Here is a 26,596-nt window from a genome sequence, read left to right as displayed (position 1 = left end):
CCACATCCGGAAAAGAGAGAAAAGACAAACTCAGGCTGAAAGTGCTGCCTCCAGCTTCTCAATGAGGTATTTGCTTTTGTTGGGAGCCCTCACATCCTCACAGGTAGCATACCTCAGATAACCATCGAGGAATTACAGATGAAATCAGGGCTCAGGGCAAAGAGTGGCCCTTTGGGGTTTAACATTACAGCACGTTCTTCCCCAAGTCTGATTCAATGGTGAGCTTTTCAGCCAAAGAAAGTGTTTTCGGTAATTGGCCAAATCTCTATAGGAAGACTGCTGAACTTGCTACTGTTTCTATCAGAGCCTTTCTCGTCTCTTGGATTTTTCTCACACCTTTCAAGTTCTAGATATAATCCATTGTGCATTAATCTTTGAAACGTGTCAGGTGGGTATTAGAACTTCCTTGGAGGCCAGAAAAATGGTGAGAGAAGGGAAAAGGGACAGAATGGAGCTCAAAGGGTCACTGGGGCCCAGAGCAGAGATGAATCCATTGGACACAGGAAAGCAGTGTCAGACCTGGGGATGGTGGATAAGGGAATTAGAGAGTTAGGTGAGCAGGTGATCTGCACTAGCCACCTGACCCCTGGCTGGTGGCACAGTGTGTGAGCTGATCAGGGCAGGTGGGAGGCATGGATTCAGGCCAGTCATGACAACTTTGGCAGAAGGAGGCCAACCCAGGGGCTGGATTCCAGGCACTGAGCGAGGGTCTCTAGGAAAAGAGGAATTGGCCAAGGGCAAGGCACAGCCCTGTCTTTAAGAAACCCCTCTAAGATTTCTTCCTATGTAAATTAGGGATAATAATAGGCATGAGCTCTCATAATAGGTTTGAACTATCATAGGTTATTTTGAGCATGAAATAAATTAATCAATGTAAAATGTTTAAAAGAGTGGTACTCCATAAATATTATGATGATAATGAAGGGCTTTAGACATGAGGGAACAAGAAAAGACAATTCCTAAAATAGGAATTTCATTCTAGGAAAGAAGTTTTTCAAACAAGGTTAGCACTTGGCCTTTGGAATTTATCATTTATTTATTCAAATATTTATTCAATCTTTCCTTCTTTATTCAGGAAATCTTTAGGAGCTCCTTTGATGTACAAAGCATTCTGATTGGGCCAGGTAGATGGGCAGGGGATGGCAAGCAGCAGCCATGGGCCAAATTTGGCCCACTGCCTGCTTTTATAAATAAAGTTTTATTGGAACTCAGCCACACTCATTTATTGATGTATTGTTTATGGTTGCTTTTGCACTCCTTCAGCAGAATTGAGTAATGTTGACAGACACCATGGAGCCTACAAAGCCCAGAGTAATTACTGTTTGGCTCTTTACAGAAAGGGTTTCCTAGCCTTCATTCACTCTGTGATGAAAGAAACAAATAAATAGAAAATTATAGTAAAATAATGACAGAGGACTCTGGGAGTAGACAGGAGGATCAGACAGACTTCCTAGAATGGATGCCCTCTCAGCTGAGACCTAGAGGCTGAACTGGAGTTAATAAAGTAGGGGAGAAGGGAAAAGTATTCCAGATAGAACAACATCAGCAAAGGCCCAGAGGTGAGAGAGTGCGAGTTACGTTCAAGAACTAAAGGAAGTTCGTCATGGCTGGGGGGCAGAGGACAGATGACACAAAGCTTTGCAGGTAGGATTAAAACATTTCGATGATTTCCTGAGGGCAATGGGGAGCTACTGAAGGATTTCCAGCAGGAAAACAACATAATTAAGTTTGTATTATAGGGAGATCATTCTTTCTGCAATAAAGGTGGATTTAAGGCTTAAGTGGAAGGGTGAGGAGCGAGACTGGAGGCAAGGAGGTGTCCCTTTCAGTAATGCGGAGGGAAGATGGCAGCCTGGACCAGGGGAATGGCCATACAGTTAGGAGAAGGGGATTGTTTGGAGACATATTTAAAGATGCATACCTCATGGCATACAGCGATTGATTGCACATCATGAATGTCAAGTGAAAAGGAGGGAAGCATGAGCAAGGAGCCATTCTCTGAGATGGGGACCAGGTTGGGGATGGAAGGAGATGACAGTGTCCATGGTGAACATGCCTTTGGGATACCCACAGGAGATGTCACGTTGGATTCATTGCAGAGCAGCATATCCCTTTCACTTTACTCTTGAAGACAATTAGGGAGTCTCCGTTAAATGTTGGGTAATACCCAGGTTCAGTATACTGGTGTTAAAGAACTCCACCCACTTCCACCACCACCATCCCCTCTACCCACCTTTTCACACACGGATTTGCCGCACCTCCCCTTTGGGAACTTTATTTGCCTCCCCAGAGGGCCCTCCCAGTCACCCTGGCCTCCTCCCAGTTTCCCAGACAAGCCTTGGTTGTTCCCACTTCCTCACTGCGGTTCCTGGGTTTTCCTCTGCCTCTTTTCTCTTTCCACATCCCAATTCCCCTTTAAGGCCCTTGTGGGAGCTGTTATAATTACTGCCTCACACAGTGCTTTCTCCTGAGCCCTGACTTCTGCTGCCTGCTGCCTTAGAGCAAACTCTGCATGGGACATCTTCTTTCCCCCTTGATGGGCTCTCCATGAAGCGGGTGTTGTCAACTTACTTGGAACCAGATATTGAGCACTTATTTTATATCAGGCAGAATACAGAGCTACTTATATGATTTCAATTAATTCTTACAACTCCCTTGGGAAGTAGGTGTTTGTCTTCTTTCCATTTAACAGATGAGAAGACTGAGACTTGATGAGTTTAGTCAATTGTTCTGAGTAGTAAATGACAGACTCTCCCAATGCTCATGGCTTAGCTCTCACCACCAAGTGGATGATGCCTGCTGTCTCCTTGAACTTGACCTATTACTTGCCATCTTGGTACCTTCGTTTGGCCACTCTTACTTTATTCCACACCTCTTTCTCCTTCCAAGCTTCTGAGTCTGTCAAAGCCATCACTATTATGCACATTTTTCTAGAACAGAAGCCTGGCTATTTCTTTGATTCATTTATTTAACAAATATTTATTGTGTCATGTGCCAGGCACTGTTCTTAGTTCTGGGGATATAGTAGGAAGAGAAAAAAGTTTTTATCCACATGGAATTTATATTCTAGTGGGAGACCATAGACAGTAAACAAAACAAGTAAAATGTGTAATAGGTCAGATCATCACTTGGAAAAAATTAAGCAGGGGAGTGAGTCAGAGAGCTCAGGAATGGAGTTGCAGTTTTAATGGGATGGTCAAGGAAGATCTCCTGGAGGAAGGGATATTTGAAGAGAGATCTGAGGAAAGTGAAGATGTCAGCTCTAGTTTGAAGTCAGATAGCATGATGCCTCCAGCTTTGTTCTTTTTGCTTAGGATTGTCTTGGCTATGCAGGCTCTTTTTTGGTTCTATATGAAGTTTAAAGTAGTTTTTTCCAATTCTGTGAAGAAAGCCAATGGCAGCTTGATAGGGATAGCATTGAATCTATAAATTACTTTCTTCCTATCCATGAGCATGGATTTTTTTTCTTTTATTTGTGTCCTCTTATTTTCTTGAGCAGTGGTTTGTGGTTCTCCTTGAAGAGGGCCTTCACAATCCTTGTAAGTTGTATTCCTAGGTATTTTTTTTTCTCTTAGTAGCAATTGTGAGTGGGAGTTCACTCATGATTTGGCTCTCTCTTTGTCTGTTATTGGTGTATAGGAATGCTTGTGATTTTTGCACATTGATTTTGTATCCTGAGACTTTACTGAAATTGCTTCAGCTTAAGGAGATATTGGGCTGAGATGGTGAAGTTTTCTAAATATACAATCATGTCATCTGCAAACAGAGGCTACAGTAACCAAAACAGATATATAGACCAATGGAACAGAACAGAGGCCTCAGAAATAACTCCACACATCTACAAACATCTGAGCTTTGACAAACCTAACAAAAACAAGCAATGGGGAAATGATTCCCTGTTTAATAAATGATGTTAGGAAAACTGGCTAAACATATGCAGAAAACTGAAACTGGACGCCTTCCTTATACCTTAGACAAAAATTAAGATGGATTAAAGACTTAAGCAAAAATTCAGATGGATTAAAGACTTAAACATTAGACCTAAAACCATAAAAACCCTACAAGAAAACTTAGGCAATACGATTCAGGACATAGGCATGGGCAAAGACTTCATGTCTAAAACACCATGTCTAAAGCAATGGCAACAAAAGCCAAAACTGACAAATGGGATCTAATTAAACTAAAGAGCTTCTGCACAGCAAAAGAAACTATCAGAGTGAACAGGCAACCTACAGAATGGGAGAAAATTTTTGCAATCTATCCATCTGACAAAGGGCTAATATCCAGAATCTACAAAGAACTTAAATTTACAAGAAAAAAAACGTACAACCCCAACAAAAAGTGGGCAAAGGATATGAACAGACACTTCTCAAAAGAAGACATTTATGCAGCCAACAAACATGAAAAAAAGCTCATCATCACTGGTCATTTAGAGAAATGCAAATAAAAACCACAGTGAGATACCATCTCATGCCAGTTAGAATGGTGATCATTAAAAAGTCAGGAAACAACAGATGCTGGAGAGGATGTGGAGAAATAAGAACAATTTTACACTGTTGGGGGGAGTGTAAATTAGTTCCACCATTGTGGAAGACAGTGTGGTGACTCCTCAAGGATCTAGAACTAGACATACCATTTGACCCAGCAATCCCATTACTGGGTATATACCCAAAGGATTATAAATCATTCTACTATAAAGACACATGCACATATATGTTTATTGCAGCACTATTCACAATAGCAAAGACTTGGCCCCAACCCAAATATCCATCAATGATACACTGGATAAAGAAAATACACCATGGAATACTATGCAGCCATAAAAAAGGATGAGTTGATGTTCTTTGCAGGAACATGGATGAAGCTGGAAACCATCTCAGCAAACTAACATAAGAACAGAAAACCAAACACCACATGTTCTCACTCATAAATGGGAGTTGAACAATGAGAACACATGGACACAGGGAGGGGAACATCACACACGGGCTGTCTGGGGATGGGGGGCTAGGGGAGGGATAGCATTAGGAGAAGTACCTAGTGTAGGTGACAGTTCAGTGGGTGCGGGAACCCCCCAAGGCACGTGTATACCTATGTAACAAAACTGCACATTCTGCACATGTACCCCAGAACGTAAAGTATAATAATAAAAATATGCCAGCTGCTTAGACATGTTTTCTAGGAATAAAAAAGGAAGAGGCCCAAAGGAAGGTGCACCCTAATGTGTTCCAGGAGTAGCAGGTAAAGCCACATGGCTGGAGTAGAGTGAGAGAGTAGGAGAGTGGTAGGAGGTGAATTTTGAGGGGTAACGGGATAGGGAGATGGACAGATCATGTAGGGATATATGGCTCATTGTAAGCACTTAGACTTTTACTCTGAGTGATGTGGGAGCAACTGAGGGGCTTTTGAGCAAAGGAATTACCTGATTAACATGGGTTTTAAAACGTTCACTCTAGCTGCTCATGGAAAATAGGATGTAGGAGCAAAAGCAGAAACAGGGGAACCAGTCATGAGACCCCAATCCCTCCTCCTCTGCATTACTCAGTTTTCCCTTCTAGCCAGACAACCTCAGAATCTCAGTGGCTTACAAAAATAAGCATTTATTTTCTTTGTATATGGGTCATGGGTTGGCTGGGTTTGGCTGTTTCAGATGGTCTTAGCTGGGCTCAGTTGGGTTTGGATTCAGGCTGTGATTTGGGTTCAGGAATATCCTTGTGACTTCTCCTTCTATTTGGGTTCTTGGCTATCAAAGGCATATTTTTTGATGGCAAGTGAAATAAGAGATGAGATCAAGCCAAGTCACACAAGCACATTTAAAATCTCTGCTCACATCACACTCACACCAACCTTCTGTTAACCAAATCAAGTTACATGGCCACACCCAACATCAATGGAGCAAGGAAATATATACTTCTCACTTTAATGGAAGATACTGCAAAATCATACGGCCAAACCCTTGGGTGTATAATTCTACTAGTGTGCGGAAGAATTGGAAACAATGAACAAGTATCCACGCCCTGTCTCTATTCTAACTGTCTTCATCCCATTTGCCACTAAGTTTTGCCTTGTCTCCTGTTTCTCCTCTTACTTTCATTCATTCATTCCTACCTCTGGTCCCCTTTGACTCACACAACGGTCTTTGTCATGTTCAACTCCAGTTTCACCCCCACCACCCAACACATTCTGCATACCACTGCCCAAGTTCTCTTCCTACTAACTGACTTTCTTCATGCCAGTCCTTCCCAGGAAACTTCAGTGACCAGCTGCTGAGCAACACATCATTTTCCAAGTGCCAGTACATTCTATACCTTCTTCATGGTTTTTGTCAATTCATGCAACACCTTTACTCAAATTATTTTCTTTAATTTGACTTTAAGTCAACTTCCTTTCTTTTTCCTTGGCCTTTCTTTAATAATGACCATGAGAGAGTTATGCATTTTTGTAAAAACATAAAAAATATAATGCAAGTAAAATTTTTTGTGCATTTATTTGCCCTCTGAAATCTTGAGAGATTGGAAAACTGCATTTTGGAACCCGCTGGCTTCCCACAAGGCCCCATACCTTCATCCTACCTGTCTGGCCTTACCTCTCATTTCTCTCTATGTCCGTTGCCTGGGTCATGATGCACCCCTCACTGTGGACTGCCCTGGGTAGCTATTTGCCATAGCGATTTCTCCCACAGCTTCTGTGTTTTGTGGCACACATCACATGTTCTCACGGGGCTTATCTTGCTTATCTTATTCCACTGCTAGATTGCAAGTTCGTTAAGGAGGAGGTCTTACTGAATTTTGTATCTCAGAGTATGATGCAGAATAGGCACTTAGTAGACATTGAATTTTATAATTTATTTTTTATTATACTTTAAGTTCTGGTATACATGTGCAGAACGTGCAGGTTTGTTACATAGGTATACGTGTGCCATAGTGGTTTGCTGCACCCCATCAAACCGTCTTCTACATTAGGTATTTCTCCTAATGCTATCCCTCCCCTTGCCCCCTACCCCTGACAGGTCCTGGTGTGTGAGGTTCCCCTTGCTATGTCCATGTGTTCTCGTTGTTCAGCTCCCAATTATGAGTGAGAACATGTGGTGTTTGGTTTTCTGTTCCTGGGTTAGCTTGCTGAGAATGATGGTTTCCAGCTTCATCCATGTCCCTGCAAAGGACATGAACTTATCCTTTTCTATGGCTGCATAGTATTCCACATGTGGCATATATGCCACCTTTTCTTTATCCAGTGTACCATTGATGGGCATTTGGGTTGGTTCCAAGTCTTTGCTATTGTGAATAGTGCTGCAATAAACATACATGTGCATGTGTCTTTATAGTTGAATGATTTATAATTCTTTGGGTGTATACTCAGTAATGGGATTGCTAAGTCAAATCTGGTTCTAGATCCTTGAGGAATCGCCACATTGTCTTCCACAATGGTGGAACTAATTTACACTCCCACCAACGTGTAAAAGTGTTCCTATTTCTCCATATCCTTTTTAGCATCTATGGTTTCCTGACTTTTTAGTGATCGCCATTCTAAGTGATGTGAGATGGTATCTCATTGTGGTTTTGATTTGCATTTCTCTAATGACCAGTGATGATGAGCTTTTTTTCATATGTTTGTTGGCTGCATAAATGTCTTCTTTTGAGAAGTATCTGTCCATATCCTTCGCCTACTTTTTGATGGGGTTGTATGTTTTCTTCTTGTAAATTTAAGTTCTTTGTAGATTCTGAATATTAGCCCTTTGTCAGATGGATAGATTGTAAACATTTTCTCCCATTCTGTAAGTTGCCTGTTCACTCTGATGATAGTTTCTTTTGCTCTTCAGAAGCACTTTAGTTTAATTAGATCCCATTTGTCAATTTTGGCTTTTATTGCCATTGCTTTTGGTGTTTTAGACATTAACTCTTTGCCCATGCCTATCTCCTGAACTGTATTGCCTAGGTTTTCTTGTAGGGTTTTTATGGTTTTAGGGCTAACATTTAAGTCTTTAATCCATCTTAATTTTTGTCTAAGGTATAAGGAAGGGGTCCAGTTTCAGTTTTCTGCATATGACTAGCCAGTTTTCCCAATACCACTTATTAAATAGGGAATCATTTCCCCATTGCTTGTTTTTGTTAGGTTTGTCAACGTTCAGATGGTTGTAGATGTGTGGAGTTATTTCTGAGGCCTCTGTTCTGTTCCATTGGTCTATATATCTGTTTTGGTACCAGTACCATGCTGTTTTGGTTACTGTAGCCTATTAGTGTAGTTTGAAGTCAGGTAGCGTGATGCCTCCAGCTTTGTTCTCTTTGCTTGGGATTTTCTTGGCTATACAGGCTCTTTTTTGGGTTCCATATGAAATTTAAAGTAGTGAACTCCCATTCACAATTGCAACCAAGTGAATAAAATATCTAGGAATACCACTAACAAGGAATGTGAAGGACCTCTGCAAGGAGAACTACAAACCACTGCTCAAGGAAATAAGAAAGGATACAAATAGGAAAACATCCCATGCTCATGGATAGGAAGAATCAGTATTGTGAAAATGGCCCTACTGCCAAAGTAATAATATGTAGATTCAATGCTATTCCCATCAAGCTACCCAATGACTTTCTTCACAGAATATGAATTTCTTAATTTATAAGTAAGCAACTGGAATTTTGATGTTTCAAAACACTACTATGAATTCTTTGAGGCAGATCTTTCCTTTTCTTTTTTTTTCTTCCCTGTTTGCCCCCAGGTAAGCAAACAGTAGGTGCTTGTTAAATTTGACATAAGAATTGTGTAGTCTTAGTCCATTCCAGCTGCTATAACAAAATAGCATACTCTGGGTGGCTTATAAATAAATAAGGGGAAGTCCAAGATCAAGGAAGGTGCCAGTATACTTGGTGTCTGGTGAGGACCCACTTTCTGGTCATAGACGGTGCCTTCTGGCTTATGTGCTCACATTGTGGAAGATGCAAGGAAGCACTAATCCCATTCATGAGGGCTCCACCCTCATGGCCCAATCACTGCCCAAAGGTCCCACCTCCAAATGCCGTCATCTCAGTGGTTGAATTTTGAATGTGAATTTTAGTGGGGGAAGGACAGAAACATTTGGACCATAGCACAGGGGAACACAAGAAGGCAGCTAAGATGGATAATGAACAGTGATGATAATTCAGGTCATTTAGCCGTTCTTAGTTCTTTTAAGCCTAAGCTGAGTTTGAACATCAAACACATCATGATTTTGGTTATTGAAGGCAAAGGAGTGTGAATGTGGAGCCCTTTGCCTTCATTCACAATTGAAAATATGTTATTTGTGTTAGGTAACTACCTCTGTTCATCCTATACTGGCTCTAACTTGGAGATGACGTTGAATTCTTTTCAGGATGGACTTGGTGCCATGTGTGTGTGTGTGTGTGTGTGTGTGTGTGTATGTATGTATGTATGTGTATGTAAAACAGAGAAAGATAGTGGTCCAGAGGCCAACACACCTGGAATCTATTTGTGAGGGTCCCTGCTTCAGTCCCCGAATTGGGCCATTCATTTATTTCTCAGTAAGTGAACATCTGGGATTCAGTTTGAAACGCCAATAAGTTTGGATGAGATCGCAAAGCTGTGGTTGGGATGTGGAACTGCTCGCCTGAGATGGGAGTGAGCGAGGTGAGCCGGGGCTCTTAAACTATTTCTGCAGACTTCAGTTCAAATGCAATAGCCAGAGGGTTGAGAAATCCTTCCTGTGCTGGAAAAGCATTAAAAAAAAAAAAAAAGAATAAGGAAAAGATTCAATCAGATCGAAGTGACAATGCAATCTGAAAAGTGCCCCTTTCCCCCTTTTACCCAGCTCCCTTTCCATCCTACAGTTCTCATATTATCCAGATATCTTCCTTTTCTAGCAAAAAGAAAAAAAAAAAAACAAAAAAACCTTGGACCTGAATCGAGAAGAAATGCTATGAGAAAATAAAAATTCTAATTAGTTATAGATGAGAATTGGTCACAGATAATTATTCTACGTTCTTTGGCTTATGCCAGAAAAGGCTTAAAAGAACTTTTTTTGTTGTTGCTGTATATGTAAATGTAGATGTAAATGCCTAGATAAACACACAGAGAGGCACACCATCATTAACAGATCTTGCAGATTTTGAGTGTTTAGAACAAAAATGAAAGAGAAATTTGTCATTCACAAACTAGGAATGTTTGAATCGTTTACTGTCAGGACTTTGTCACTTTGAACTAACTCAAAACAAAAGAAAAGGCCAATGGGTTCAAACAGGATCATTTTAAACAGTACACTTCCAGAAAATTTGTGCTGAGTTGTACCTGCCCTCCCTGATATCTACTAGCTAGAGTATTTCTATTTCAATTTGCATCTGGCAGTTTCCTACCTGTGAGTCGAAGGGGTTGGAGACCTAGATGAAAGGCCTAGAATAACCCAGAGAGAACATGGAGAATCTGTGGTGGGCTGTGCTCATGCCATCTGATTTAGAACCAGCTTTGCTGCATTGTTTTGGGGGTCTTAAAAGGGGAAAAAAATCCTAATAGGTGCCTGAAGTATTTTTCTCTTAATTCCTCATAGAAATGAGTAGATATTAACCACAGGCTGCCCAAGGCATGCTTAATGTCTTGATGGAGCGTGCTTTTGCAGAGTGTTGCTAACGCATTCTCAGTCCCTCTTCCCTGCCGCCAACATAGCCCTGCCATATTTATTCCCAGACAGCATGGAAAAGAGAAAGTTAGCTTTTGGGGGCCATCTGCTTTTTCCTTTTATTAATCGCACCCCTCACTCTTCTCATATAGAAACCTTATGTGGATGTCCCACCTAGTGTAAGAATGCTTGCCCTGACTCTGGCTTCACTCTGTTCTGAAGCTGCCTCTGCTTCTCTCACCCTACTGCACAGAACTGCTGGCATGAGCCTCTTGCTCCAAGCTCTCAGGACCCTCTTTCAAGCAGTATGGGTCAAAGTGTTTGATTTGTGCTACTGTGATTGTGACTGTTCAGTAACCTGGTTGCGATACTCTGGAAGGTGCCTAATGAAATACTCTAGTTTTAACAGCTGAAGTGAGATAGCCAGCACAGGGGGCTTGGGCAGCAGCACACAACTTATAGCACTTTCAGTTCTTCACAAAGTTTGCCCCCTTTGGCTCATCTGTTCCTCAGTAATTCTGTTAGATAAGTGGAGTAGATATTCACTCATTTAGTCATTCAACCAACCAATGAACCAACCAACCGATGAACCAACCAACTAACCAACAAGTATTTATTGAGCACCTACTAGTTGCCAGGCTCAAGTGGCAGTGAACAAAACAGACAAAAATCTTCTCATGGCACTACACATTTGAATGGATATTGTAGTAGGTATCATTATGCCCATTTTCACATGAAGAAACCAAGGCATAGGGAGATTAAATCCTAAGGCCATGCAGTACATTAAAATTCAAATATTCTCTCCAGCTCTCAGAATAAGGAGAATAGAATAGGTCATCTTAGGACTCATCTCATCCAACCCACTGATTCTGTTGATGGAGGAAACCAGGGCTGTGGTTTACATGGAGTTGCATAGCTCTAGGGCAGAGCTAGAATTATATAGCACAGCCTTCCTAAGCCCCAGCGCCATGCCCTGTCCAAGAGTTCTTAGACCCTGCAGAGGCGTATAATTCATAGACTTTGTCATTTGTCACCATCCCTCACCCGCTTAATGAGGCCCCCTCCCTCATTACTCAGCATAGATTTCATGGCTCATTTTCATAATTGCTCTCAGCACATTCCCTCAATTCCTGGGCCCCTCTCTTCCTCCATCATAGTTGCCTGGAAACGCCCTAACCTTGGCTGAATTCGGCCTTCTATTGTTTGCACCCTCTCACCCAGGGGACTTGAATGTTGCTGAAGAAAAACACACACTTCTGTGGATGAATCTCACTTATAGCTCATGACCACTAACCTCAAATGGGCATTGGCTGCCGCCCGGCAACCCTCCAGCCTTTCCTAAGCAGCGATGTCTCACCTTTCCTTCTCAGTCATCATACCTCCTCATCTCTCCCTGGCCTCTACTGAGAATCTGGCTTTGTTTTTCACTGAGGAAACAGAAGTGGTCAGAAGAGACCCTCCACAGACACCCACCATCACATCTGCCACCCCCCGTCCCCTGACTTCTGCCTTCCTGCTGTTGCCACAGGTGACCCATCTCTGGCCCTGCCAAAGGCCACTGCCATCCCTGTGCACTGGGATTACCTCTGTTGCCTGTTCAGGAGCTTCACTCTAAAATTTTTCTCCCCTCTCCCCTGAATCATCAATATGCCTCTCTCCTATGTCATTCTCATCAGCACTGAAGCATGTCACGATTTCCTCCATCTTAAACAATAAAACCCGACTTGACCACATTCTCTCCTAGCTATCAACCCGTTTTCTCTCCTCCTTTATTTTGGATGTCTCAACATCATTGTTCCTTTTTATTTTCCCCCACTCTTTTTTGAACCACTCCTGCTAATAGGTCATGCCCATCTTTGGACCAAGCAACTCTTTGCAGGGTCACCAGTGGGCTCTTCATTGCCCAACCCAATGTTATCCTCATCTTTGTGTCTCAGCAGAAGTTGGCTAACCAGTTCCTCCCTCCCTCCCTATCTCCCTCCTCTCTTGAAACTCTCCCTTCACTTGGCCTTCACAACTATGCTCTCTCTTGCTTCTCCCCCACGACACTGGGGGCTGTTTCCTCCTCGCTCTGGCTGGTGTAGCCCAGAACTCAGTCCACACTCCTCTTGCCTTATCTTCATCTCCCATGGTAACCACATCCAAGTTCATGGCTTTAAATTATCACCTACATCTCTCTATCTTGGTCTTATCCCTGAGTGCCCCATATGTGTATATCCAATCATCTGTTGGGCATCTATAATTGGGAATATTTGTAGGCATATCAAATTTAACATATCCAAATCTGCCCCCAACCCCCTGCTCTACCCACAGTCTTCCCCCATCTTGGGTAACAGTAGTTCCAAAGTTTTAGATGCACAGGCCAAAATATCAGCCTCATCCTTGACTCCCCTTTTCTCTCTTGCCTTGCCTCCAATCCATCAGCAAATCCTGTCTGCTCTACCCTCAAATTATTTATAGAATTTGACTACTTCTTAACACCTCTGCGGCTGTTATCCTGGTAGCAGGGTAAAGAGCATTCCCAGAGAAGGGAAGAGCATGTGCAAAAACTCTGATCCGGGGAAAGCTGCAAGAGTAGAAAATCTCAAAAGAGATCCAGGAGTGATTCTTGAATCTGGGGAGTTGTCTGCTTTCTTGGCCGCATTGTGAGATGTCATGGGGAAGAGGTCACTATAGGGATGCAGCTTTGGTGATTGCCAAGTGGTCTGACTGCCTGAAATGGGTCTGGCCAGCTCTGAAGTTATAAATGACTATTAACTTGCATGTACATTATTATCTGCTGTGTGTGTGTGTGTGTGCACATTCACATGCACGCATAAATATGTGCTTTCTTCCACCCTAGATATGTTTTCTTGGAGTCTGAGCCCTAGTGTACTAATATATACCCTTGTACAATCTTCTGGGGCTCCCCAGAGACCCATGCCCTTGACTTTAGTCCTAGATAAAGCAACCTATTGGCTACGGCCTCTGGGGTTCCCCTGCATTGCTCTGGGCAAAATTTACTTAGGCCTGTGAGTCAGCCATCCTGGAACTAGAGGACTCACAGTGCCTTTTGGCCCATTCTCTGCAGAACCAGTGATTTTCCACCTCTGTGTAGACAGGACTCTTGTCCATCTTCTCCCTCACCCCCTTCGTTTCTCCTGAAATCAAGGTCTTCTGGATGCAGGGGCATTTGGGCATCAGGGCCATATGGGAGTAGCCAGGGCAGGGGTCAGAGGCAAGGCAGGCTCAGGCCATTATGTACTCTACATTTCCCTAACAGCCATGTCATTGGAGAAAAAGTAATCCAATGTGAGGTACAGGAAAGGTCAAAAGAGATTGTTTGGTATGTGTGTGTTGCGGGCAGGGGTGGGGTGGGGGGGCTTTGTGCTTGTTTTCTTTTCATACTTGAGTCCTGATCTGGATCTCAGTAGGATGTGATCCTGACCAAGCCCCCAGAGTTCTCTATAACCACATAAATAGGGCAAGGATTTCCTGAGACTCTCATAGCCTTCTTCTGAAACCAGAGAGGCATGGCCAGCAAATATTCCTTGTTTCTATCCTCCCTGCTGGGATTATTGGGCATCCTTCTGTCAACCAAGGCTCCAAAAAGTTAGAGAAGCAGAATGGCAAGGGGGTTAAAATCACAGGTTTTAGTGTCCAAGAGACCTCTGTTCAAGCCTTAAATTTGGGCTGTGTGGTTTTGGAAAAGCTACATAACCTTGCTGTGCCTCAGTTTCCTTATCTTAATGACTGTAACAGTGTCTGCTTCAAGAGTTGCTTTAAGGATGAAGTGAGATAATACAGATAAAACACCTAACACAACACTTAGCTCATAGTAGTAAGTGCCCTATGTGAACATAAAAAAGGAAGGAAGGATGGATAGATGGACAAGGACAGAGATTTTTATTTTATTTTATTTTATTTATTTATTTTTGAAATAGGCTCTTGTTCTGTTGCATAGGCTGGAATGCAGTGGGATGATCTTGGCTCACTGCAACCTCCACCTCCCAAGCTTAAGCAATCCTCCCACCCAGCCTCCTGAGTAGCTGTGACTATAGGTGTGTGGCACCATGCTCAGCTAATTCTTTGGATTTTTTGTAGAGATGAGGTTTCACTATATTTCCCAGGCTGCTCTCAAACTTCTGGACTCAAGCAATCCTCCCGCTTTGGCCTCCCAAAGTGCTAGGACTGTAGGCATGAGCCACTGCACCTGGCTGACAAAGAGATCTGTGCTGTTTTGATGCTTAAGGCATACTGGTGGTTAAGATAGTCCTCAACAAAATATCCAAGTGTTCCTGTAGATTTCCCAGCTTCCTTTGCAGCTAGGTTTGTGCCATGTGACTAGTTCTGCCCAATCATGTGAGAAGTGGTATGAGTCACTGCTGGGTCAAGGGAGTTAAGAGCTGATATACTTCCTCCTTCCTTCTCTTCCCCTGGCACAGCAGCCTTGGAGGCCACATGTTCTCTAAGGTATCATACCACATGGAACAAGCCCTTTACGTGAATGTGGAATAAGTGTTTATTGTGTTAACCCACTGAGATTTTGGAGTTCATTTGTTATTGCCTTGCTGACCGATATAGTCATCTATGAAGGAGAAATAAATCTCCTGAATTTCCAACCTCTTGGGACATCTAGGGACAATTATAGTGATAATAACAGTAGCTGTAACAGCTACCACTTACTGAGCCCTTGAGAAACATTGCAAAGCCCTTTACAGATGTTAAACCATTCAGCCCTCTCAGATATCCCATGAGGTACATGTTTTGCTATTACATAATAATTGTGTTCCTAAAATAATCTTTAGGTTATTTTTTAAAAGGGTTCTTGCAAACATCTTCAGTGAGGGTAAAAAAAACTGCTTAGGGATCAGAATTTTAAAGTATGACCACAAACTTCTTTCTCCTATAGAAATGTCAAAAATAAAGGGGTTTTTAATTGCTATTAGGACTTTCAGAACTTACAAACTAAAAAATAACTGATTTCAAAACTGATGTAAGCCAGCCTAAATGTCATTGATCAAATACTGAATACCATGGAAGACAAATCTCAGGTCAACTCGCGGCTAAGCCATCAAAATAAATTGTGGGTTGGTCCACACTTACTATAAGGAAGCTCCATTATATCTCAATGAAGCTGCTTGGTCCCTCCAAAAAAGGGAAGCCTCAAAGGCAAAGAATAGCATCATTCAACTAAAATGGCCCTGGGTATTGAGTCTGTAAACCATTAGGCTTTCCTGCCCACATATGGGGACCATTCCTGATCATGACACTGGTATAAACCAACAACCATCACAAATTAGCTTCCTTGCTGAATTGCTCAGATTACATCCAGTTTGCATTATGAAAATTTGCATAGCAAGAAAAAAAAGCCTGAATTGACTGTTAGACAGGTGAGGAAACCAAGGAAGTAAGAGGCCTTCAGTGACTACAGTAAACAACTAGTGGGAACAGCCCCAGATCAAGGATCTCTACTCTTTTGACTCTCCAGAGTTCAAGTTTTTTGCCCCTGATTTATAGTGACATCTGTACATCTTCATAGTTGATGATGTCATCTCTGAACTGATGTTTGAGGCCTGTGAAGTTTGGTTCTGCCCTTGCCCGGAGTCTGTAGTCATCATCCCTGGTGCTTGCTGGCCTGGAGCAGCAGCTGGCAGGAAGCATTGTCCCTCTCCCTCTCTCCATTGGGGGTGGCTTGGAGCTTTTGCACTAGATAACAAAGCTGCTTGGGTTCTTGTTGTTGAGACATGTGAGTGTTTCTGAAAGTACCAGTAGACGGAGAAAGAATTCAGGCTGCCTAAGAAGCTGCCTGGGGAAGGGGAAACAATTGAGTTCATTACTAAAGCAAGCAGTCCTGGTGACTTGTAGGGGTTAGCACACTTTGACTTTCTTCCTCCCTCAGGCCTGATTGGGCAGCTGACAGCCCACAGCTCCCTGAGGAAAGGAGGGGATTTGATGTGCAGTGGGCCATGCCCAGGCCCTAGTGGCCCCTCACCCCTTCCCTTTCCTGAGGGAGGGGAAGTAGTGACCCCTTCGCCCTGCTCACCTTGCTTGTCAGTGAGATTGATACCTCTGAAAGCTGAGTCTCTAAGAAGTTTCTGAACGATGAAGACAGACTCAGGTAGGCAGGCCCTCTGGGAGCCCTGTTTACCCTCACACAGTGTGACTTCCCGGATCAGCAGGTCTATTGATTCATCAGGCTCCCCTAGCTGGCCTTTCCTACCTTTTGATTTATTCATGAAATTCAGCAGGCCCTTCTGGAAGGTTCTTTGTGTGCCTGATGCTGTGTTGGCTACTGTTGGGACGCAAAGGACTTTCTAGTTGTATTTCCCACCCTTAGTCCTTGAAACTTAGATGATAAGACAGTCTATAATGAAGGGCTAAATTAAGAATTCTCACTACACATAGTAGGTAAGAGCACAGGCTTAGCAGCAGGCACCTGAGTTCAAGTCCCACCAACTATCACGTTGGTCAAGCTTGACTTTGGGCAAGTTCTTAACCTTCTTAGGCCAGTATTTCCTAAATATAGGGATGCTAAGAGCACTGGCCTCCGAACGTTTCCATGGAGATTAAATGAGGTAGTGCATGTAAAGTGCTCAGTACAATGCCTGGCTCATGGTTTTAGTATTATTACTAACTACTGCTATTAGCTGTCAAAACATATTTGAGAGATTTCAGCATTGCAGAAATCCTGAATCTAAACACACCACCTTCCGCACAGTGTTCCTCCCTTCTCTATTCCTCTCATTAGGGATTGGTAATTTGACTGATCAGTTACCCCACCTGGAGCGACTTTTCATACCTGCACTCCTGTAACTCCCTGAATCCTCACGTACATCCTGTCACAAAAACCAGCCGATTATACCTCACCTCTCTCTCCTACACTTCAGCCGCACTGTTATCCTTAATCAGGTCTTCATGCAGAGACACTAGTTACCCAAGAACACTTTTAACTGGTTTTCCTGCTTCCGATTTCAACCTCCTCCAAACTGGGCTTACTGGTACTCAGGAGACATGTGTATATGTATGTGTGTGTGTGTGTGTGTGTGTGTGTATAGTTTGTTTGTTTGTTTGTTTTTTGAGTTGGAGTCTTGCTCTGTCGCCCAGGCTGGCTTGCAGTGGTGTGATCTCAGCTCACCACAACCTCTGCCTCCTGGGTTCAAGTGATTCTCCTGCCTAAGCCTCCCGAGTAGCTGGGATTACAGATGTGCATCCCCATGCCAAGCTAATTTTTATATTTTTAGTAGAGACGGGGTTTCACCATGTTGGCCAGGCTGGTCTCGAGCTCCTGACCTCGTGATCTGCCCACCTTGGCCTCCCAAAGTGCTGGGATTACAGGCATGAGCCACCACGCCCGGCCGAGAACTTTTTAAAATTCAAACCAGATTATCACTCCCTTGCTCAAACCCTTTCTCTGGCTCCCTCTTACTATCTGTAAAAAGCCAAACCCAAATTCTTTATTATGGATAAAAAGGCCCTTTGTGGTATGACTGCTGCCTAGTTGTACACCTTCATCACTTGTGTTCGCAGGTCACCTCTGTGTTCTAGCAGTGCAAGCCTGCTTCCCAAATGCTCCTGTCTCCTGGCCCTCCATGGAGTACAGAGCACATACTGTTCTCTCAGTCTAGAAGTCTCCATCTCTGTCTCCTAAAGAGTTCTAGTCATCCTTTAAAATTAAACTCAAAACCATCTTCCTTGGGAAGCCTTCTTTTAACAAGGACTGGGTTAGCTGCTGCTCCACTGTGTTCCCATGACACCTTCACTTTCAAGAACATGGCAATTTTTTGTTTTCAGGTCTGTCTTCTTCACTAGCATATGACATTTTTAAAAGAAGGGACTGTATCTTATTCATTTTTGTATGTTCATATTGAAAAACTGGAGAAATGAAAGAATGGATGGATGGGTAAATGGTGGTTGGATGGATGAGTGAATGCTTGGGTAGATGGGTTGGTTGATGGATGGATGGTGGTTGGATGTACAGATAAATGAACAGTTGGATGGATGAATGGTTGAATGGATACATGGATGGGTTCGATGAAGTGGCAAAAACTTCTATTTATATCTTACACCCAGGTACATCTAGAAAGGCCTTTAGTGGTTCCACAAAGACAAGGGCCTATTTCTTAGTGCTTCTCAATTCAAGCTGAAAAGCAGTATGGCTTTGCAACTCAGCAGCCAGTTGTTTTTTTTTTTTTTTTACCTTTATGCTCCCCATTGTTGCATCAGGAAAGATGAGGAGTTTTGATCTTAGTGGGAGAGGGAATACCTAGGAAGGCCTTATCCTGTCATTGCCCTGGCCCACATCTCATTTGCTGACTTCCTCAGTTCTGTCCTCATATGAGTTCCATTCAGTCCTGTTCTCCATTCAGTAATCATGGATTTACTTCCAGCTTGAACTATGGCAGGAGATCTCCACCTCTGGACCCAGAGTAACAGAACAGCAGATGGCATGAGTGTACCATGGCCAATAGCCACTGTCTGCACCCGGCACTTACCTGTTTATCAGGAGAACAGCATGTCTCATTCTGTTCATTTTCCTGTTGAGGGGCTGCTTTCACAGAAGCCACATGGGAAGTGTACCTTATGCAGCTTGGAGCCTTCATCATCTTTTCAAGGAAGACTCTCCAGGCCCGGCTGTTCACTCAGTAAATATGAGTAAATCCTGGAGTTACCTGGAAATACAGTATCTAGCTCCTTCTGATATTGAGAACCAGCAGGCGACCTGCTCGAGCTTAAGTGGAAAGGTCCTAAGGCTTTTGGGAGCAGAGCCCCACCCATCTGTCCCAGAATCCTCATTCAGGGTTTATGAAGCAGTGGGCAGCACACAATTGGCTAAATTTAGTTATATTTTTATTTTTGTCCAGCCACAAATACCGGCAAAAAACTGAAAATGATTCCTTCCCTTCCAGGAGCCTTGGAGCCAAGCTGGTTTTATTTTTAGCTTCAACTCTGGTTTAGGGTTTTCAGCAAACCGAACACCCTACTCACTGAAGACAGCAGCAAGCTGGGTTTTAGGATTTTTGCCTGGAATGGAGTGTTGGTTCTCTGAATATAACTCTTAAAAGACTTTGTACAGTTGTGACAATAGAGGGTGGTTCCAGACAGACCCACATAGAGACTCAGTTCTTGCCTTGGGGACCTCCAAGAGAGTTCCTTTCCAGGGAAGGCAATGTACACAGGGTGGTTCGTTGCCTTGGATGGGTTGGAGGAAGTGGCAGCTCTGGATGAAAAGAAACAGAAAAATTAAGAAAGGGAAAGGGAGAGGGAGCTGTTATTTATTGAAAGGCTTTGAGTAGCATGGTGGTTCAGAACTAGAGCTCTGGAATCTGACCGACTGGGTGCAAATCCTGCCACTACCACTTCCTGACATTGTGGCCTTGGGGATGGCTTGACCTCCCCAGGCTTCAGGTTCATTCTGTATGAAACAGGATTAATAATGACACCTACCATGAGCACTGCTGCAGTTATGATCCTGCCTGTGTAGCACATGGCATGGCATTTGACATGCATGTAGAACTCAATCCATACCGTTATCATCACTGTTGTCATGCTCTTATTGCAGTGCTGAACGCTTGCGTAGACACTGTGTCATTTAAGGCTCACTGTAACCCATTTTGCAGATCCAAAACTGAGGTCCAAAGGGCTAGATAGCTTGCCTCAGATCCCACAGCAAGAGCACAATATAGCCAGACCTGTGCCCAGCCCCGGTGAATCCCGCATACATCACATCAAGCCTTCTCCAGTTCCAACGGCTTCCACCTGTTATCGCTGAGTACATGGGAACTACTCAAAACATAAAAATAGATGTTGCCTCATCCTCCTCTTCCTGGAGTCCCCCACTTTTTTTTTTCTACTTTAGTGATGGGAACACACAAAAAGCAGATACTGGCAGTGGTCAAAGAGCACCAGGCAAAATCAGAGACAGACAGTGGAACGGTGATTGCCAGGGGCTGGGAGAAGGAGGGATGGGGAGTTATTGTTCAACAGGGACAGAATTTCGGTTTTGCAAGATGAAAAAGTTCTGGAGATTAGTTGTTCAATGATGTGAATATACTCAACGCTACTGAACTAACTACACTTTTAGTGTACAGTTTTTTTTATTGCTAAGAAGATAAATCTCATGATATGTGATTTTACTGCAATTTTTTAAAAATAAAAAGCTGAGGTAAGAGTCAGGCTGCCCTCAGCCGGGCACGGTGACTCACTCCTGTAATTCCAGCACTTTGGGAGGCTGAGGCGGGCGGATCACTTGAGGTCAGAAGTTTGAGAACAGTCGGGCCAACATGGTGAAAACTGTCTCTACTAAAAATACAAAAATTAGCCAGACATGGTGGTGCGTACCTGTAATCTCAGCTACTCGGTAGGCGGAGGTGGGGGAATCACTTGAACCTGGGAGGTGGAGGTTGCAGCGAGCCGAGATTGCACCATTGCACTCCAGCCTGGGCAACATAGCGAGACTCCGTCTCAAACAAAACAAAACAAGAGTCAGCCCCAGTGGTGGCCAGGGAATTAGAGCTTATCTTATCCAACTTTCCAGCCTTTCCTCCTTGCCTCCTCCTCATCAGGAGTCTCGTGGATGGCATCCTTGCCCAGTGCTTACCCACTCGCTGCATGGCTGTCAGGCTGAGTAGCACCCTCTTGACAGTGGGCTTATTATATGAAGTCTTCAATGCTTCTCTATCACATGCTTTGTCCTGCTTGACCTCCTTCTAGTCGCTCATCCCTCTAAAGTTGTTGTCCATAGACCTAGGAAGAAAGGGGGGAAATGGGAGCAAAATCCCAAATAGGAAATCATGTCTGCTTGGTGGCAGGGGAAGGGGGCCAGGGCTTTCGGGCCAGGAGCTAGGGAGAAGCTCACCTTTTCTATTCCTTAGTTTGCTTTAGCTCTCAGATGGGGATCATATAGTTACATCATGTAATAGGCCATACTCAATTCACTCTAAGTAGAAAAATTCATCCAGGCTATGAACTGCTCTTTGGCTCTGAAAGATTCTGGGGACTGTGGGGTGTATGCTTTAATCATGGTTTGGGTGGCTTCCTGTTTCCCTTGCTAGGCTGTGTCAACTCACTAGGGTAGAGGGGCATGGGGCTAGCATGCAGCAGGGCGTCTCTCTTGGCCCAGTGCTCCGAAGAAAGCAGCCTTCATGGAGATCATAATGATGGCTCTGTGTCACTTAAAAACTCAGATAGCCTTTCTGTGGGTGTTTAGCGTTGACCATGCTTAAGAGAAACTGGCTCTGTTGGCCAGCATCCAATGTGAGCCATCCCTACTGGGCAGATTTTGCCACAAGCCATACCTCATGCCCAGACCTTGGTCCCTGACCCAGGGCCTACTTCTCCACCTCCAGGGATGGTGATAAGGGTCTACAATACTGTTAGGGGCCCATGAAAATGTTTTAATTTCTTCTAATATTGGAAGACAAAAATGAACTTTTGGGTAGAAATGTTATGTAATAATATATTTGCATTTATACCGACATAGTTATAAAATGTAATATTAAAAAAAATTTTGATGGAGAAAGCAGCCCACAAAGGCAAAATTGCCAAGGACCCACAAAACTCACAATGGAATCCTACTCTGGTCCACAGAGCCAAGATGGCCAGAATTCCATTTTGTTCCTCAATCCAAGGTGATCTGCCCTGCCCTCTTCTTTGTTCCTGAAGCAACTGCTATCTGCTCCCACGATCACTGTTTAGGATCCTGAATATTTCCTCTGATATTTCATTTAAGGTTTCTTTTTCTTCTTCTTTTTTTTTTTTTTTTTTTTTTGAGACAGAGTCTTGCTCTGTCGCCAGGCTGGAGTGCAGTGGCACGATCTCAGCTCACTGCAACCTCTGCCTCCTGGGTTCAAGCGATTCTCCTGCCTCAGCCTCCCAAGTAGCTGGGACTACAGGCATGCAGCACGACGCCCAGCTAATTTTTTTGTATTTTTATTAGAAACGGGGTTTCACCATGTTGCCCAATGATGGTCTCGATCTCTTGACCTCATGATCTGCCTGCCTCAGCCTCTCAAAGTACTGGGATTACAGGCGTGAGCCACCGTGCCTGGCCCATTGATGTTTTTAGGTGTGTATTTCACATGCCAGTTTCATCACTCAGTAATAGCTACACGGAGCTCATGGTGAGAAAAGTTCAAAAGTCTTGTCTGGAGTCCATGGGAAGGAATACTGTGATCCATTAGTGATGTCTCTCCAAGACTGATGGAGGTGTGGCAGCACAGCGCATGTGCTGTGTTTTTACTTTTGACTGACCTTTGCTTTGCATTCCCAACCTGACTCTAAGCCCCGCCAACAGGGAATATACCTTACATGTGTTGAGCAGCCCATACTGAAAGACGTAGAGAGTCTCTTAATGCCTATTGATTGATTGACTGATTGATTAAAGTGGTATCTGAATACATTTGATCTGGTTTAATGTCCCCTTGACATCCTTCCATTCTCTTTCCTCTTTAGGCGCCTGAACAAGAATAAGCTGCAAGTCCTTCCAGAATTGCTTTTCCAGAGCACGCCGAAGCTCACCAGACTGTGAGTAGAGTTGCCTTGTGTTCTCTACCTTGTGCCTTGCCTGGCTTTGGTGATGTGGAGGATGTGGTTTGTGGAGCGCCGTGCCGTGTGGAGCTTGGCAGTTAGGCCCTGACGTAGAGACTTGGAGCAGGGCTTTGACATGACGTCTACCCCCAACAAACACTTCCAGGCCTGACTTCTTGCTCCTTCTCTCAGACATCAGCGGCTTGCGTGACCAGTGAGGACTAGTGATGTGTGGTAATCCATCATTGCCTTGCAAGGAGGGAGGCGATGCTTCCATTTATTGTGGGTCTGAACTTACTTCAGGGAAATTCCCTGAGGTGGGGTTTGAGATAGGTTTATTCACACGAGACTGTCAGTGGTCTCAGAAGGCAAAGGTTTGGACCGAACACGGCAACCTCATCACCTTGCTGGTTGAAGCAGCTCCTGCCTTTTTCCCACTTCCTAGCGCTGCCAGTCTAGGAACTCTGGGTCTGGGGGGTTATGATTTTGTGGGAAAAGGAAGAAATGTGTTGAATTTTGCTTTATTCTCTTCAGAGGTCCAGGATAAAATGAGGAGAGGGGAGAGTTGGAGATACTTCTATTTATTCAGTGGGAGAATTTGGAAGCCCAGGAGCTGGAGTTGCAGGTGAGGGTGGAGACTGTGATTCATGTATTGTAGATGTCAGGCAAGTGCTAATTAAATTATCGACAGTGAACCTGAAATCATGCTGGCAGTGACTCAGTTCATGGGGTGTACTGAATCGCCTAAGGTACACCTTTCTGAATGAAGCGACACAGTCCTGGATGGCTTTGCAGTCAAGTAGCAAGATTTACAGCCTGGCTGGGAAGGCTTTAACATTGCAGGGAGGCTCCAACGTTGTGGCCACCATTCTCATTCCCAGTGGTTGCATTTAATGCCTACTTGTGCAGCCAAACACTGCATATAGGCTCTGGGATAAATTGGGAAACATGAAACACATGTCAGTGTGTGCACTTACGAATGAGTTCTGAATTAGGAATATGTATTTCTATATGTCTATACACACACACACACAGAGACTATATACATAAATTTATTTTAAAAGGGCACTTTGCTGGAACAAGAACAGGCAAGGGTTGGCTGGTATTCCAATCATGCAGTGGTCTCGCTTGCCTTCTCTAGGACACACCTGCACTTTGTCAGGTCTCCTCTTGCTGTGTGCCCCATTTCTCTGGCTCAGTCGCCCTGGCTGACTTTGCTAAATGTAGGAAAGGCTATACCCTCCTTTTTACTCTTCCAGTCTGGGTCTGCCTGGATGGGCATGGGGGCGGAGGAAATGCTGTTCAGCAGCCCGGGGGTCCAGAAGAGCTGGATAAACTATGCCAAATGGGCATACCAGAAACCACCCTGGTTTGTAACATCCCCTGCCTTTCATAGCCCTGCCCTTAGGTGCTCACGTAATCACCTTCTCTCCACCCAGTATTGCATTGCACCTTTCAACCTGCTGTTAACTAAGTACTACAGCAGAGTATATACTATTCATCTGAGACATAAGCATCAGTTTAAAGGCAAAGGGAAGGTACCTGGGAGGCTGGAAAGCTGGACAACTTTATGTGGGTGGGGTCTGAGCATCCCAGCTGCTGCAGGATGTCAGGTGGGCTGGTTCTTGCTCACAGAAACCTTCCTGATCCAGGCAAAGTAGGAATTTCAAGTGGTGATAACAGGTATCTGAGATTCTGGGAGCCAGGCACGTGGGCATGGGGAACCTATGAGTTATGTCATCTGCCACGTCCTGAGAGAGCTTGAGAGAGTCACTTTTCCTTCGGTATCTAAATATCATCAGTAAAGGGAGATACCCTCTCCTCCCTTTTACCTACCTTGTAGAGGAACTGTAAGTATCCAATGAGATCATGGTGTACTTGTGTTTTGTAAAGTGCTGTATAAGTGTAAGCACCAAGACAACTATTATTACTCCTACAATTCCTGTCTTTACAACCTCAGTTTCTGATCTCCTTTCTCTGGGAGGCATGAAGAGACTAGGAGTTGCAACAAGCATTGAGGTAAATTACCCTGAGCTTTTGCTTCAAGTCAGAGAGCTGCAGCTGGGAAGGCAGGAATGGTATTTGACTCATTTTGGTATCCATCTCTTGCTGGATCCGTGTCCGGGCATAGCTCGGCACACATAGGCACTCCGTCAGTGATGGTTGAATGGGTAGATGAATAAATGAATGATATAGGCCTAAAGATATAAACAGTGCCCTTGGTGAGCTTTGATTCTTTTATCCACTATTCATTCATTTATTCATTCACTCACGCATTCAGTAAGGTTTTCCCTGGGTGTCTGTTCCAGCATGGCCTCTGTTCTGGGTGTTGAGCTGTAGACATGAAGGATGCCCAGTTCTCTATGTGCCCTATTATGACACACTTTGAATGGCTGCCAAAAAGCTGAGAGCTAAATATAATTTTTTTATTGAAGCAGCTATATAGCCAAGTTTGGGCTATAATCAGCAATCCCTTTTTCTCTCTGGGCTTGATCTTTGATTTTTCTTAATGGCCCTCTTGTGTCATTGTCTTATTTTGTCAGCCACTCCAGAGCCTTTTTGGAAGTAAGCAGGGTACAAATTAGAAATCAATAGCTGTGCAATCATGAGTGTGTATACATATGCCACTGGCTCTGTTTTGAAAGAGCACTGCATCTCAATAGACACAGTGAGGCATTTTTCATGCTAAATGTGGATTCTATGTGGGTGGCTACACCAGAGTATGCCATGTGGGATAAACAATTCTTGATACCACTTTTTTTATTAGTCTTATGGGCAAAACTACTTAATATTTCGTGTTTATCTGAAGAATATCTCTTGGAAAGTCTATAGTCATGTAATAAAAACAGGCTTTGAATAGTAATGAAAAGGGAAATAATATTTATTAGAACCTATGCTGTGACTATAACACCACTCACTAGCAAGTGACAGAAGTTAGTTTAGTGACTAAAGTTAGTTTAGCCCAAAGAGGCAATATATTGATTCACATAACTGAGAAGAGCAGTGGTAGTTATGAATGGCTTCAGGAACAGCTGGATCCGGGGGCTTGGTGATGTCATTAAGTCTTCATCTTGCTCCTTCACTCCCTTGGAACCGTGGACTTGTTTGTGAGCTAATGCAAAAGACTCAAAATGCACTAATTCAGAGATCCTGGTGAAGAGGGCCTTGGTCAATGTTCCTGTCAGAAAGAACTGAGGGTAGACACTGATTACTTAGCTTGGTCATATATGCCCATGTCCCAGCCAACCAATGCTTGGTCATATATGCCCATGTCCCAGCCAATCAATGTTGCTAATGAGATGGTGTCCTCTGATTATCAAGCTGTGTTCATCCCACTTGCTTAGAGAATGGGTTCCCCATAGTAGAGAGTAATTTTGTTATCAGAAGACAGAAGAGGGGATGTGAAATGTAAAAATAACAGATGTCTGCTAGTGTATTGAGCATTCACTGTATACAGTTCCCTGCGCTTTGAGTACTTTGGATCCTTACAAT

At 43.6% G+C, this 26,596-nt stretch overlaps 1 protein-coding gene across 1 annotated transcript in view; it reads left to right on the top strand.

The window, feature by feature from the left end:
* The window catches only part of SLIT3 (slit guidance ligand 3), a 636,015-nt gene that overhangs the window by 84,410 nt on the left and 525,009 nt on the right, over window positions 1–26,596 (top strand). Inside the window, exon 4 of the mRNA XM_016954159.4 lies at window positions 23,030–23,101. Coding sequence (XP_016809648.2) covers window positions 23,030–23,101 — 72 coding nt within the window. The remainder of the gene's footprint in view (window positions 1–23,029; window positions 23,102–26,596) is intronic.

This window comes from Pan troglodytes, chromosome 4, assembly GCF_028858775.2.
Source record: "Pan troglodytes isolate AG18354 chromosome 4, NHGRI_mPanTro3-v2.0_pri, whole genome shotgun sequence".
In the NCBI taxonomy this organism is placed as follows: domain Eukaryota; kingdom Metazoa; phylum Chordata; class Mammalia; order Primates; family Hominidae; genus Pan; species Pan troglodytes.
This window is presented reverse-complemented; position numbering and strand designations above follow the sequence as displayed.